The following is a 17,173-nucleotide window of genomic DNA, read 5'->3' on the forward strand; positions in this document are numbered from 1 at the left end:
AAGACTGGCCAAGTCTCGTCTTGTTCTTGCATTTGGGCAACACTATGTGTTTACCTATACATCTACTTTTAAACTAAATGAAACTAGTATTATTCGGATTTACTACGCGGATTTTATTATTTAAAAACTACATAATCCCGACGTGTCAATTCACACCTCGTCTGCCCGTGATCACGGTTGCTGCAAAGTAACCGAAACGTCGGGATTATGTACTTTTTAAATAATAAAATCCGCGTAGTAAATCCGAATCCGAAACTAGTATTCATTTAAATGAATACTCGCGAAAATCTTAGATCTCATTATACTTTTAAACTATTTTACTTTAACCTTTAAAAAAAACATATATGTATTTTCCTTACATTTTATTATTAATGTGGATGGGTCAACATTGAGACACAATAATATTATCTCTCAATAATTTAGTTTCAATTCCCAAAACAACATAAAATACTACTACTAATAATATAATAACAAGAATTCTTGATTTCGGTTAATCCCCCGTTGGACAATTTATCTTACTTAAATTGAAAATGATAGCGATAAGGTGAGAATTAAATATTACACACTTTCAACTAATAATTTAAATGATTTAAAACATTTTATAATTAATTTAAATACAAAATGTTTTATTTACTAATAATCCGTTTGATTCGCTCGGCAGGCATTCCAATGTTTCTCTGCTTTATACTAACATTACTATGGTACACAATATATAATATCAATGTTTTTGCTTAACGTCTATGTTTTCACTAAACTATGTATTAATAGTTAATAATTAAATTAGGCGGAACCTTACAATAAATGGACGTATATTATAAAGCATAAGGCTACTTTTTCCTTATCGCACATATAAAAAAGACAGAACACGGAGTTACTGAGTCCAGTCGATAACATAGGTTAATAACATTCAAGATCAGTCAAGTGAAGTGCCTTGAACAATATAAGTGTTGTGACAAGATGGTTATGAATAGTTTCTTAATATGGACGCTTACGTGGATTTTAGTTAGTGGTGGTATGTATTTTATTATTTAATTGTTCATCTCTAGAAAGGTGTATAGTTGAAATGTTTCCCATACAATCGAATATTTTGTGGTTATTATTCAGATAGCTCTTTAACTTAAATATGGACGTACATATCTGTATTATATGCTTTTATTCTAAATAAAATAAAAAAAACAGAACCTAAGTTATGTTCCTTAAATGGACTCATGACTGATTGTGATTTGGTGTTTAATAGTAAATAATATATATTTTAAAAAGGTGTCTTAAGGTGTAGGTACTTGCTAATTATTGAAACAAAAATGTCCTTGACGCTATATTTTTAATGTCAAAGGATGGAAACTTTTTGCATAAATTGTATACTTTAAAATAAAAAATAAAGTAAAATGTAGAAGCCATGAAATATATTTACATAAATTTAAATATTTTAGGCTGCTTCGTAACAAAGGAAGAATGGGATGGATTGCCTCCCTTGCACGTAGACTATCTTCCCAGACCAGTGGACTTGGTTATTATACAGCATACAGTGACATCTACTTGTAGCACATTCGAGTCATGCAAAAATATCGTTCAGAGTATACAGAATACCCATATGGAAGACCTTAAGTTTTGGGATATTGGAATGTCGTAAGTAATATATAAATTAAATAAACATGGTTCCATAAAACAAAATAAATCCTCGTTTACCTATTGTATATACGTTTGCGGTTTGAATTCTTACTCCATTTCAAACCTTGTCCATAATAAGTCAGGTAACTCGGAAAAAAAAATTAATCTTATAAACATTTTTACAAATAATTAATTTTATTATCTATGACATACAATTTAAGTTGTGTGTTAATAGAATTTTAGTCTTTCTAAAGGACTTTAAGGTTATTATTTTTCCGTTTCTTTTTAAACATAATTAAATTAGGACTTTTTGAACTGAAGCCCTAATGAAGTTGTACACATTAAGTTATTTATGTTTTAAATGTTAAACTGAAACCTTTTTGCAGATTATTGGTAATATACATATATATGTTTTAATACGTTACTGATAAAAACTTATTGTATGGATTTATATTTACAGATTTTTGGTTGGCGGTGATGGCAAAGTTTACGAAGGTTCTGGTTGGCTACACGTTGGTGCACATACATTCGGATACAATAAAAAATCCATAGGCATATCATTTATAGGAAACTTTAACAGTAAGTTTGGCTTTGGTTATCCCAACTAACATATACATAGATATTTAGTACATTATATAAAATCAATTAACAAATGTTATACATTTGTTCACTGATAAATGTTGAAATTCTGTTTGATTAAAGAAGAATAATTTAAAGAAGAATAAATAAAGAATTTGTTTACTTCGCCTTGATGTGATATAAACACACTACACTCAGTTTATATAATAGAGAAATATCATGAATAAGAAATCAGAAATGAAAACAGATGAAAAAACGGTACAAACAACAGAAAGTGCATAAGCCGGTTTAGTATGCTCAGAATCCGATCGGATGCCATTTTTAAACAGCCCTTTAGTCTTTCTGACATATCTTAGCCCTATATCAATCATGGCATATTATTAAATTTTGGTTCTTTTATATGACCTTTAATTTCATATACAGAGGATTTGGTTTGGTTTGGTTTGGTTTGGTTTAGTTTGGTTTGAAAACGTCATAATCTTTCTCAGATTGAGATTCCATTTTCTGGTTGGTGTCAAAAATATAGTGAATAGCGGTACTTTTTCCGTCTTAATATATATGCCGTTTATGTTTCTGCTACTATAATTATAATACAGTATACCGAGAAAAGTATTTTTTATCCTTACAACAAAACAATCTAATATACTGTTATTTGTGTTATCGTTTACATAATAATTTGATTATTGAGGTTTGTTTAGTAACAGGATTTTTGATATGCGAGAACATCATTATATAATTTAGAGTGAATTGTTCTAACACTGTATGAAAGAAATAGAAATGGTCGTTAATTTAACTTTTTTTATAGACGATGAACCAACACCACAGGCGATAGCTGCAGCCCAAACTCTTCTAAGATGTGGCGTGGAAGAAGGACATCTATCTTCATACTACCACCTAGTAGGCCATAGACAACTCATTGCCACGGAAAGCCCCGGACGGAAATTGTATAGAGAAATAAGAACCTGGCCCCATTACCTGGAAGATGTATCATCGATAAAAAATTAAGATTTATATGCAAAGCAAATATTCATATTTTAAATAATATTATTCCTATTTCATGCAGAGTGACCATACAAAGTTGATTTTATGCTATCGTATTCATGCATGGTATGAGGGAAATTTAATAAAGTGAATAATGCATTATATTTGAAATGAAAATATTAAATTCACGATCAAAATTTACAATATGAGAGCAAAATATTTATGGGTTCTAAACAACTCTTATATTACTACTACTACTACTATAGCTAAATATTAAATTTTCCTATTGTCATTCCAATATAAATAAATTTTTCTGTCGTGAATTTAATATGTATATAAGTATATAATTTCCTCGATCATGTAAACGTGATAAATACTTTTGAAACCCCTTTCTCATATTGTCTACAAATATTTATTAACAATTGCATTACGAATAGTTTCTCGGATTTTTTTTTTAATGTTTCCTCCTCTTGTTTTCCTTTTAGATGTAAATATTAAACAAAGCATAAAAATACAATATATAATGTTTGAAATGTTAACGCGTCGCCTTTTGTCGATTCCATCAACAATAAACAATACTTCGTATATTTTATCCTTATCTTTTTTTTTATATCCATAAGTGTTAAATGTTTTAAAACTAGAGATAATTTTTAAATTTCACTTTTCTGTGTTAAAATTTCAACTGTACGTTGGATTTAGTGCTGACTTTGTAAAATTTGAAAGTTTTCCAACTTCCTGTGTTCGTCGGTTTTGACGGAAACGCAACTGAATTAATTGTTTTACCGTTTAAACGTTACTTCGACGCTTTTTAGTTACATTTAGATTCTACGTCCACTTCATATATGAGCTGAACAAGTAACAGAAACAGTAAAAAAGAATAATTAAATAAAAGATATTTATTCGAATATGTAGCAATCAAATCATTTTACATTAAATAAAATGGACTGAAGCTGATTCTTTACCGATAATTAGTCTTCACGTTATGTCAGCACTAATGTTGTAACTTTTTTTGTCTTTATCATAAACAAATGTTGATTTAAAAATAATCAATTAAATCTTTGAGCAACTCATGTATGAGAATTTCTTATAAGAATGATAGTGTAAACTGTTATAGATATTGATAAGACAGACTTAAAAACATTGAGTCTCAACTAAGTAACTAATTATTATAAGAAGTCTCAAACTTGTATCAAATATGAAAAATCCATAGTTTTTCAGATTTTTTTTTCATTTTTTATATTAAAATTTTGATTACGATTCATTTTCTTGCAATTGAAGTCTCACTTCGTAGTGAGACCTGTACCAGATCCACCATCCGAGTGCGTGACGAGTCAAGGCTGAGACTATCCAGCAGTAATAACACACCTGGTAGAAAAGAAACGTATTATTGAACAAAGAATAGTAGAATAGCGAAACATGTAGTTTTAATAAAAACTCAATCAGTTTTTGAAAATTATCTTCATATTAGTTATAAGGTATAATTGTATAAAAAACATGTTCTATTATGAAATACTTTTTTTTACTTTGAATAGAAGGAAATGAATATGGAAAACATTGAAAATGTAAGAAAAACAACTCTTTACAGGCTAGAGCTCAATCATGTGAGGTTGGTTGGACACCCCTAAGCTACCCCGAAAGGCTTTTAAAGAATTATGTTTTATAAATTTAATATTAAATCAGAGATTTTCGCGATCAGCAAGTATCAGGTCGGACAGACCTTGTGATCATATCCAGGGCAACCTGGCCGTCACTTCAAACACGGTAAATATTACATTAGCTCGAAAATCCTCGGGTTTTGTAGTATGTTTGTAATCACGCAACACGAAAACCTAAAACTCAATTTCTTTGTATAAATTGGAGTAAAAAAATCAAAGTAAAGAAAATATAGTATAAGTTTTAATTTTCTTAAATTTCTTTTCTCCGCTGCTTTTATTGGAAAGAGGATCGAGTTATCCGGGAAATATAAAACTGGCTAGATATAACAAGCCGTCGTTATGTTAGTGGATACTCAAAGGAGTGAGTTGTTAATATGATTTAGTACTGGTCTTACTGACTTCACTATAAATAATCCTAGGGTTCTGCGCTCCTAGAGTAAATATTTTGGTAATTAGCTTACACAAGACGCTTTGAGTTAAAGTTCTGTAAAGGAGAGTGGCATGAGTAAGCACTATTGGTCGAACGTCTTTGTAACAATTTGAGACAATCTTAATTTAAGTTTTAGCCAATAATGTAAATTCAGAAAGGACATAATTTTCGGTTAACGATTTCAAAAATTTGTATGTTTTAATAAAATCATACTTGAATATCCCTCACAGACTTCTAAGTTTTGCAATTTCAGCTCTAATAAATTATTATCAAAGTGCAGGTAGAGTTTATAATTATAAACAAAAGAGTTTCTTAAAGGACTGCTTTCAGGTTTTTTATTAGTCTTAATAGCAGTCAAACTAATTTTCCTTATATATGCGAGAATTTTATTCTAGACTTTTAGAAAATATGTTGGTCTTGTATAGCACTGTGTATATTTGCGTTAACATTCAGGTATAACCTTCATTTAAATCATAACTAATGCATTAGGTTCAGTGAAAATGAAAAATAACAATAGAATTTAAATTAACAATATAACATTAATATAATAAATTATAAAACCACATAATTCCGGCCTTTCTGTGCACATACATATATATTACTTTCTATATATTTTTGGTTCATTTAATAAAAAACTAACTGGTAACAAAAGGAAAAAAGAGAAGAAAATAAAGCGCGTGACGGATGATGATACCTTGCCATATCTATGTTAGCGTTAGTTCGAATTACATATATGTAGTTATTTGATTCGATTGTTTTTGAATCTACTCAAATAAGTCTCGGTCAAAGTCTCTTACTTAAATTGTAATTCAAAAGTACATATTAAATTTGACGTGTTTTTTTTTTTTGGTGAAATATTTTATAAAGGTTACTTGTATGTAAGCAATGAAGAATATCAAACGTTAATTAAATTTTAAGTGATATGGGATTAATTTAATCTTCAGAGAATTTGAAAGTTCGTATAGACTATTACAATTAACTAATTAATTTTCCTAACAGACATTTTGTCGCAATATAGAGTAAGTAAATTTAGCGAAACTTAAATATTCCTCGAAGCTTTACGAATCATTAACAAAATAAACAGAGTTTTTAATTATCTATCTACACAAGATCAACATGAACAGCATACATCGAGTTATTATGGGAACAAATTACATTAATGCGAAGCAAAAGTTAATATTTTCCTTTTTTATGCTAAGGTATGAGAAATCAAGCGACAGTTCACTTTATGGTAAGCTTCTATTGTTGTCCATATACTCCTGAAGCTCGATTAGTATTGAGTTTCTTTTGTAGATATTGTAAGAATATGAAATTTGTATGTAAGAAAAGGGCTTATTCTAAAACTAACATATATCACGAAATGCCGCCTAATAGTTACTTTACGTTGATCCTTTGTGAGATGGTATTAACCTAATAATTCTAACCACACGCCTACTACATCATAGCACGTACATCTAGATTCTGAGCTCTGCGGCTGATAATTTACGAGAAAGTACTTATTGGTAGGTGGTAGTGCCTAGCTGTAAGCATGTAACTACAGATCGAACATGGGCTGGCTCGACCGGGGAAGTACCACCCTCTCACAGAAGATCGGCGTGAAGTAGCCTTTAATGGCTGCGTTTCATCCGATGAGTGAGAGAGCCGGTTGCCCTTTCCCTTTTCCCACCCTTTCCCATTTTTTCCTCCCCCTTTTCCCTAATCGAGGGTGGCAACACATCCGCAAATCTATGTTGCGGATATTCATGGGCGACGGTACTACCTCCATCAGGTAGGCCGTCTGCTCGGTTGGCCCCTTTAGCATAAAAAAATACTTAAACAGGAATTTGTTCTTTAAGTATTCTTAATTCATTTTTTAATTAGAATGCTCCATTATTTACCACAACATTGACTTTTTATATTATTTATTTTGTCGAAATTCTAGAATAAAACTTCTTGGAAAGGAAAGATATCATAAAGAGAAGTATTAATAAAAAGATAAAATCGTAGTCTTTGTACAAAAAACATATCATTTAGTAAAATTATATTCTATGTCTTTGTCAGAGTTTTGCCCTTTTCAATTTGTACAAATAGTAAATTACCAGAGTCATACAAGCTAGTACGAATGTCGAGGCTAGAGGCCAAGGCGTTAGATGATCTTGTGCCATAAGACCAGCAAAGGTCCTCCCCGTTAATCCTGCAGCTACAACCGCTATTGGGGTCATTATCATGATGCCGAAGAAGTCAACAATCATCTGGAACGAAATCAGTTTTGGATTATTTTTTCTGAAATAGCCCATTTATATTATATGAACAAAAATTTATCATGTAATAATTCCATATGGAGTTCCTGTTTAAACTTTTATCTTAATATTTCATATTTTTTTAATTTTAGAGATAATTAAGTTTGTTAATTGGTGATTTGTTAAGTAAAGTTCTTATGAAACATCATTAATATGATCAATATATTGGTTTGTGTGTGTTTTTTTCGTACTAAATCTTTAATACCGAATAATTTAATTTCTTTATATCTATTTTTAAATTCCTCATATCCTCAAAATGTGTTAAAACAATTTTATTGTATAAATTATAAATGGAAAAAAGACAAATTTATAAACACAGCAGAAGATTAATTTTGGGCAGACTTGATTTTAGATAATGTGGCTTATAAATACTATCATTTATTAAGTAAAAATTAAAATAAATGGTACGGGATTTTCGATGAGTAGTTGAACTAAATGATTCCTTGTTTTAAAAAATATTAATTTGATATCTTAAATGAATACTAGAACTATTTAATCAGCTCAATCACATAAAGTTTCTGAAGTTTCTATAATTTTGCTTGTCACATAATCAATATTTATCAGTCGTTGTTGAACCCAGAACAGAGATTTCAAAAGCTTACGACTTACAATGATTCTGAATGGTTTCGTACTTTACTTATCGTTTAAAGTGTCAGGTAAAATATTAATTTAATATTGATTTGTATAAAGGTTATACAAAGATAATGACACAAGTATATTAACAATCACTTTTAGCTGACCGTATTATTCTTTTAATTTATTGCTAACCGTATTTAATTTTTTAAATAATAAACAAGTTAAATACATACATGTTTAGAGTTATGACTGAGAATCCACATAGCAAGGGCTTTCAAAACACCAAATTTATGAACACGGCGAGTTACGTATTTTGTTCCACATAATTCACATCGTGTCTTTCCTGATTCGGTTAGCCACCTCTCCAAACATTTTATATGAACTCTCCCAATAGTTCCTCTGCAGGAACACGCTGAAATAAGGTTCCCTAGTTCCCCTGAAACTCCTTCTCCACTGTGACAAATACGACACATATCCTCTAAAGAATGATTGCTAAATTTTTCATCTTCTTCAGTGTTTTCACCAACATCTATTACTTCTTTTAAAACTTCAACCTGTAAGCTTTGTCTACTTTGTGTTTCTATGTCGAAATTTGTTGAATTTATACCGATTGATCGCTTCTTGGGATTTTTATCAATAACTGGTGCTTTGCGTTTAGGGCTTCTAACTTTTATACGGTGAAGATATTTATCTCGACGTGGAGTTCTGTCTCTGCGCATAATGTGTTCTACATTAGCTTTTTTGAGATCCTTTTCATTATCTCGTTTCTCGTTGGAGCCATCAAAAGCAAGACAATTAGGGGAGTTAAAAATGGTAAAAAGATTGATATTACTGGAACTTGCCGTTACTTCTTTGTCAGATGTTAGCGTATGATTTTGAATATCTGATGTTGATGTGGTGCTTTTACATTCGGTAAGGACTTCTAAGCAGGATGACCTTTTGGATGTGTTTGGTATTATTTTGTTTCTATATCTTGTTTTATGCCCTCCAAAATAGTGCTGGGGTGTATTTATATCTAAATTGAAATCTTGGTGACTGTAAAGACATTTTAAAATTTTATATAACATTTGTTTTTTCAGATAATATCACAAGTAAAACTATATGAACTAAATAGTTTGCTGTATACTGTGAAGTGAATCTCATTTATATACATGCACATTTTATCAAACCTGATTTGGGTTTCATTTTGCAATTTTACAGTATCATGATTTATCATTTCATTTTGGACTGAAAATCGACGTCGTCTCGCACTCGGCATTTCACTATAATTTAATTTTTATTTTAAGTTAATAATTTTTTTTATTATATTGACGTCAATGTTTCATCGCTTCAGTTGTTATTAATTGACTTTTGATATTAAAACTATAAATAGGTCTTATATAAAATTTTAATATATTACAAAACCATTAACTATAAATAGGTCATATATAAAATTTAATTATATTATAAAATACATATTTATTATAAATTAAAATACACGATATCGATTTTTAACATATAGCTGTTATAGAAGTAGGATTATTTTTATTTCTCATACATTTCCGCATTAAAGTAACGAGTGGAAAGATTGTTGTTAAGTTAAAAGTATTGATAGATCGTCCTTTACATATACTTTTGGTAAAGTATCGCTTATTGTTGGTCGGCAGCTTTAAAACTAATTTCAAGTATAAAAAAATGTAAGACAACACTTATAATATATATTAGTTCGAAGATATCTTAGTATACTTTTACTAAGATATCATCCAACTGTACTTCGTTCAATAAACTACAAATAACATAATTGGTATCCACATCTCACGATATACAAAAAATATATATTGAACATTTAAGCAATACCAAGACAAATAGTAAAATTATAATTTAAATAAAAAAATACTATTAAAAATTCGTCGACTCGGACCAATTCAAAGCTGTGACTTTTAGAGAATCGCATTGCAATCGCTTTGCTTTTTGATCTGGTGTGCTATGATAGGTATAACTTTTAAAAAAATTATGTTTCCAAACAAAAACTAATAATGATATTTCCACTTTGCGCCTTAGATTTTATGTCGTTGTAAAAATTTTATTACCTACACTTATCCTCGACTCTGGAAGGGTGTAGGATGCAATAAAAAATCTTCGTATTTCAATAATAAGGTAAAAAAATATGACTAACGAACTATATATGTTTATTGTGTAATTTGACTTGAAACAACTCCATTGAAATCTTATTACTTCAGTCAAAGTGATTACAATGTCTTTCACAATGCGTTTCCAAACATTGTTGTATTCAAAGGAAAATGTTTTTGGTCACTTGGATTTGATTATATTTTAAACTAAATAAATTTGGTAAAGAATTTTAGTACAATTTTTAATTAAATGATAGAAATGAAACTAGTATTCACGCGTAGTAAATCACGCGTAGTTCATCCGAAAAATACTAGTTTCATTTAAATGAATACTCGCGAAAATCTTAGATCTCATTAAATGATAGAAACTAAAAAAATACTAATAAGAGTTTAGATTGCAGATGTTACAAATAAAAAATTTCAAACATTAATGTTTTGTTACTAAAAAGTCTACTCCGTTAATTGGAATTAGTCCAATATTCCTATTACCTTCCTTAGAAGCCTTTAAAGCTATTTGTGACCATTCGGCCACCGTATCAACGCACAACTTAGTACATACGAGTATAAGTCAGTTTGAACGACAAGCCCGACGAAGACGGTCCACCGATTACACTGTAACGGAAGTTCCAATGAAAATTTCGAAACGTAGTTCCACGTTTGAATAAAAAATTTGCTTGAATATAATAAGTGTTTGAAAAGTTACTAAAGTGTTGTGTAAAAATGTGAATATATAAGTTTTTTAAAGGTTAGTATTACAAAATAATGTGATTTTTTTTAAAGTGAATATTATAAAATAAGTAATAAGTAAGTAAGTTTTCGCATATCCAACCCTTTTTTTCTTATTTTAGGTCGATTTAAAAAAATAAAAAAAATGGTTACTAAACATTAATAAGTGGAAATACTAATTAATAAGACCTAAAAGGTTTGTCTTAATTAACAATTTAAAACACATAAATTATTAAAGGGCTGATGTGATTGTACATATTAAAATCCCAATTCTTATATGAAGTCATAAAGCACAGACGATCTGACTGAACGATTAACTCGAACAAGCCAAACTAGTTCTATCATAGTCAAAACTGAATTCAAAACTTTATATTTATATACTGCTCTTTTTCATTTGGCTTCAACCCTATCAAACCTATAAAATCTATTTATGCTCATTTTCATAAATCTCAAATTTAATTGAATTTCAAAAAAATATTAAGAAAAGTAGCAACAGGTATTATTATTTTTATCATGCATAATGTTATTTGTAGATATAATTGCAATAAATACATACTCGTATAAATTGCTCTGTACTAGTTGAAACTAAACATTTATTCTGTCTTATAGAAGCATTTTCCAAAAACGTATAGGCGATTCCTAAAATAACTTTGCCGCACTTTTTTACATGTTCCTACAATTCAATTACCGTTTTTAATTACTCAACTCGATTAATCATTAGCGGTTTCAAAATGTATCAAGTTACAAAAATGTAAGACAAGGTAATATGCTTCACATGTGATCGCATTTTTTTTTTAATTTCCTAAGAAATGTTGACAATTAGGTTTCATAGTACTAAATCGTTTATATATATATATAATTTATAAAAGAACAGTTCTTGCGTATTGGGTATTGTTCGATGTATTGTCAGTAACTTTTATATAGAACTAATATTTTTCGGATTATACTACGCGTATTTTATTATTTAAAAACAACAACAAACTCATTTAAAATAATAAAATAAGCGTATAATCCGAAAAATATTAGTTTTATTTAAATGAATACTCGCGAAAGTCTTAGATCTCATTAAGTAACTATTATGTTAGGATTTTTTAAAACCTTGAATTATCAGTGTTCATCCCACAATCCGATTCTAAATATTTTGGTCAGATATTTATAATCAACAAGTGAGATATTAATATTAATATTTTCAGTGTCTTTCTAAAAAAAATCAGAATAATATAACTACTTAATAATTTGGATTTGAGTTTATACATTATAATTTTTTGAGGTTATGAAAATCTTATCTTCTATCCGGGAGTCAAAAGTAGATTTTAAAGAGATATATCTAATTATAATTTTCATAATACACAAATGTATATATTTTTTTAACTGAAAGTTTTTATTATTGATAGAGTAAAGGCATATATTTGAAATTTTTAATTTGCTTGTAATATTTTGGCGAAAAATATAATAATAAAAAATAAAAATTAATTAATTACTAGAAATCGGATAATGTTGCACAAATTCAATTCTTTTATCAAAATATGTGGGAGGTGTTGTCAGAAAATATTATTTATATTTGAAAATGATATTATACTTTTCTACTACTTTTCGTCCTAAAGCGGTTTTAAGTTTCTTTATTCTAAAAACATAAACATCATATGACAATTGTAAGAAATATTAGTCTTGGTTATTTTAATAAGTGGTAATAATTTTTTATAATAATCATTACTTAAATAAAATATAAGTTATTCTGATATAAGAATGTTATGAATGTTAAAAACTTTCTTTTCCTCTAATTAAAATACGTAATAAACAAACTTTTCTATTTCAATTAAAGTCAATCAACACGTTTTAATACGAATTACAAATATGAATTGTCCTTGTTTGTGAAATAGAATAACAGCGTTAGAATAACTTAATAATATAAAAGAAGAGAATAATTAAAAATAATATAATATAATAATTAAGAGAATAATGAATATAATATGTAAATAGCTATAAAATTTTGTGAATGTTTAAATATAAAAAATACAATTTATGTGAAAAAATATATCCATAATAAAAAAAGATATATATATAATGAATTTTGTATGATTTCAATTTTAATACCAATAATGAGATCTAATATTTGCTCGAGTAGTCATGAAAATGAAACTAATATTTTTTCAAAATATAACATTTACTTCAATCTAATACCAGTAAGTAAATATATATATATATATATATATATGTTTTTTAAATATATTATCGTTTTTATACTTTCGATGAATTGTTTATAAAAAGCCTTAAAAAAAATTTAACTTCAGGTTTTTAAATCTTCTGCTTCCTAAGGAAGAAACATAATTATTAATTTTCTGTTACAAATTGGACTAACCACATCCGGCGGTACACCTTAGCATTGGCTGCTCTGTTTTTCATTAGACAGACTTCATTTTAGACTTCCCATCAGCAATTTTATGTCTTAACTAGAAGCTTTTATAAACGAAAATAAATACATTAAAATTCGTTTCAAAACCACGCGCCAAAACCGCTTTTTACTTGACAAGGGAAATCAAGCTATAACTTCAAAGGACTACCAATCTTTATAGTTTTGCATTAAAAGGTTTTCTGTTGGGAATGAAAGCGTTTCTAAGAAAATTAAAAGTTGTAATGATTGACAGCAGATAATATATTTAAATATTGGTTTAGAAAACAAAAATATTTATATCACAGTCTCTGGTTGGTTAACATAAACATGAGTAAAAAATTAGCTTGTTGAATTTATATTTTATATTTAAAAATCATTTTGTACTGGACTTCAACGACAGACTTTTAATTGTTGAATTTATAGGTAAACAAATTAGATAACTACACTTATAATTGTAAAGATAATAATGGACAATATAAACCCTATTTTGACAACTTATTGCCTCTGGCTGTTGGTTGGTTGGTTGTTTTAAATGTAGCCTTCATTCCTTTGACTGTGAAGAGTGTGTTTAGATTATTAAATTGTTATTGAATTTACAAGTTTGAATGAAATATTATTTTAGAAACAGAATTATAATTGTGATTTTTTGGTATTAAAATATTATGGGCAATTAATAGAAGGATTTTTTTCAATTCAAAATAAAAGACATAGAGCCTACAGAGACGAAACCTCTTAGCATTCAATGGATTCACCGTGCGTGTGCCGACTCCATCTCGATGCATGTATTGTATTTCACTTAATATTTAGATATTTTTCTATATAGGATTAGACTATTTTATAGTTTGTTATTAAAAACCATGTTTCTGTAAATTGGTAAGATTTTAAGATTGGTAAGCAATACCGAAACAATACTACGGTTTTATGATACTTTATAAAGAACAAACAATAACTTTATATACTAATTTGTTTTATAGACACTATTATTTAATATCATAGCTTATTTGAAAAGTGATATACATATTTAATACGTACAATAAAAACACTTGAGATCTAATGTTAGCGTTATTTAGCTGTTTTGATTACCTTTTAAGAAATTAATAAAATTGAGAGAAAATCATTGTCCTATAATTTAAAGTGATTAATACATTTCTCTGTTTTACAACTTACAACTTTAATATAATGAAATCCTTTTCAACTCGAATCTGAAAAAACTTTGCTATTTTAGTATCCTTAAAAAAGAAAGCAGAATCTTCGTATGTTATTATGATAGTATAACAAATTAATGCTCACATTTCAAACGAGACTTTACTCTGAAATTGGTTCATATTTTAATAAATTCAAAGGATTTTTTTTTAACATATTTACAAATTGTTGAAACAGAATAATCACATTTTAGAGACATTGTTTATTTCGTACAGAATTTTAATTTGTGCTTTTTGACTTAAAATAATATCAGTGACGAATGTGAATTCAAATGGCAAATGTTGAATGAAAATTATAAATTTCAACATTGCTTAAATATGTAACGCATGCGAGAAAATTTGGGATTACTAAACTTCAATTATTTAAATTTAATAAAGTCCTTTGTAAATAATAATCAGGTTGATATTCATTTTAAAACATAAATAGCAATTCGTTTGATGATAAAGCCGTTTTCAACTCATTCGCCGAAATCCGGTTGAAGTCTTTTTGATGCGTAGTCTCACAAAATTCTACAGAAATTTATATAAATGATATAAAATAATAGCAGAATATTGATTACCATCCACTATTTAAAATATTCATTGAACTATTTTATTTCTACGATAACTACTCTAGTATAACTGTTTTATATCTACGATTGTATTATTACCTTTTAATAAAAAAAAATAGGAACAGTTTTAATACCACTTGTTCTGTAACAAGGAGTTTTTTATAAAAACTAATTATAATAATAACATAATACCAAAATTTTGTACAATATACAAGTATGTAGCTTAAAATGACAAAGAGGGCCATAAGTTATAGTATAAAATATATATTTAATAATTGAAGAAACCACAAAATTGCAGCCACTGTGCTTGTGTAACGTAAGTTTTTAATTAAGAAAGAAGAAGTAAGACACCATTGCTAGGATGTTAATTAATTTTCATAAAATTATGATTAAAAGATGCGTTTAAAATAAAGACGAGAAGTATTTATACATTTTTATCAAGATAAAACTAAAATTGTAATAACTTCAATGGAATTTCGGAAAGGTCTTTCATTGCTTTTGATATTTGTCCTACGAAACATTTTCCAACTTTTGATAACAGAGGAAACGAATTTATTTACCTGATATTCTTCGGGGATTATCGTTCCCTGTTAATTCAATTTAAATGATAAATGCAACATAGTTTAAAAATTGTACATTTTGTGATTTTGAGTTTACCATACACTTCAAAGGAATGTTACTAGCTGACAGAATTCACCGTGGTGAATTTGCCGAGACTCGTCAACTACAGAGTGTTGTAATTTCGAATAAAGTTACCGCCCATGTTCAAACAGACTTCATATAGTGAATGTAATGATCTCAGTTAATTTAAATACCGTTAATACTACTATTTGTACAAGATCATTTATATTGTTTTAATGTTATTAGTTGAAGATCTTTAAGATTGTTCGTTTAATTTCTGTTAAGATTGTTCGTGTAGTTAAAGGTTTTTTTTATTTTAACATTTTTATTTGGACTGGTTAATTTTAATACATTATTAAATCAATTCAATGAAATTAGTATATTCAAACAATAGATTGTTTTAAATAAACAGAAGTGTACACGGTCAGACGATATAAATATCATTTCACCATTAATTAAATTTGTTCGTTTGACTTTGAGTACTACCTTTATTATTGCTTTGAAATATTCAGTGTAATGTTATTCCAGTTACACAATATTATATTTGCCAACTTTTGAAAATATTATTACTATTTTAATGCAGCTTCTTCATTATGTTAAGGTTATAATTTAATAAAGTTATTTTATATTCACAGTCCTTAAAAATACAAGAAGCAAAAACGCAAGTTTTTTTAAATTTTTCGACTTTTACTCTTAAGGTTAATTTCGATGTATTTTCAAGAAGGGTGTAAGAGTTATATAAAGTTTATAGAAAAACTGATGATCATTAATTTGTATCGGAACAACCTCTCGATGTTTACAAACAAAAATTTATTAGTGACAAATGTTTGCGAATAAATCCTTGCTTATAAAATTTCTTAAAATCTTTCTTTTACGATAGGTAGGTGGATCACTTTAGGTACAAGATCTTCCAATATTTTTAATTAAAATGTAAAAAATAAACTTAAAATAAAATGTTAAAGTTTTTTAAAAGACAGACGATATTAAAATCCTTGGAAATTAAAAATTCCATTTATATTTCTTGGGTCACGTTTTTTTTAAGTAAAAATTTACTAATCATTCCCAAGAGTGAAACATTTGTATTAAAAAACATAATTTAATGAACAAGAAAATCTGTTATAGATATCTATAATAAAAAATACTATTTTAAAAATATTAATATATATTTCGTTAAAATCAAAATTTTGACATTTGTTTTTATATTTATTAATCGACAGAATTGAAAAAAATCATTGTTTAACATGTATTATTTTTTAACTTTACATTTTTCAATTAATGCATAGTTTTTTTTTGTTCCAGATTTCAAATAAAGTGGAAAGTGCGAGAAACAATAATTTACGTTTGCTTCGTTGCTCTCTAAATGGTACTTATTTCCTCCATTATAAGAGTGACTTTCTGTCAATATTGCGTCTTAAAAATGTATTAATTTTTATAGATAAACTTTTAATGAGGATACATTATATTG

At 27.8% G+C, this 17,173-nt stretch overlaps 2 protein-coding genes across 2 annotated transcripts; one reads left to right on the top strand and one right to left on the bottom strand.

Moving 5' to 3' along the window:
* Positions 1-851: 851 nt before the first annotated feature.
* LOC116767045 (peptidoglycan recognition protein-like) lies at positions 852-3,760 on the top strand. The gene is made up of 4 exons (XM_032657198.2): positions 852-1,012; positions 1,431-1,626; positions 2,069-2,187; positions 2,993-3,760. Exons 1-4 carry the CDS (start codon positions 958-960, stop codon positions 3,190-3,192), a joined length of 570 nt encoding a protein of 189 aa, XP_032513089.2. The 5' UTR covers positions 852-957; the 3' UTR covers positions 3,193-3,760.
* Positions 3,761-4,049: 289 nt separating this feature from the next.
* LOC116767044 (uncharacterized) lies at positions 4,050-9,446 on the bottom strand. Its single transcript, XM_032657196.2, has 4 exons — positions 9,278-9,446; positions 8,342-9,143; positions 7,332-7,484; positions 4,050-4,533 (listed from the first exon to the last, which is right to left on the bottom strand). Exons 1-4 carry the CDS (start codon positions 9,364-9,366, stop codon positions 4,420-4,422), a joined length of 1,158 nt encoding a protein of 385 aa, XP_032513087.2. The 5' UTR covers positions 9,367-9,446; the 3' UTR covers positions 4,050-4,419.
* Positions 9,447-17,173: the final 7,727 nt, after the last annotated feature.

The sequence above is a fragment of the Danaus plexippus genome, chromosome 10 (assembly GCF_018135715.1).
Source record: "Danaus plexippus chromosome 10, MEX_DaPlex, whole genome shotgun sequence".
Taxonomy (NCBI): Eukaryota; Metazoa; Arthropoda; class Insecta; order Lepidoptera; family Nymphalidae; genus Danaus; species Danaus plexippus.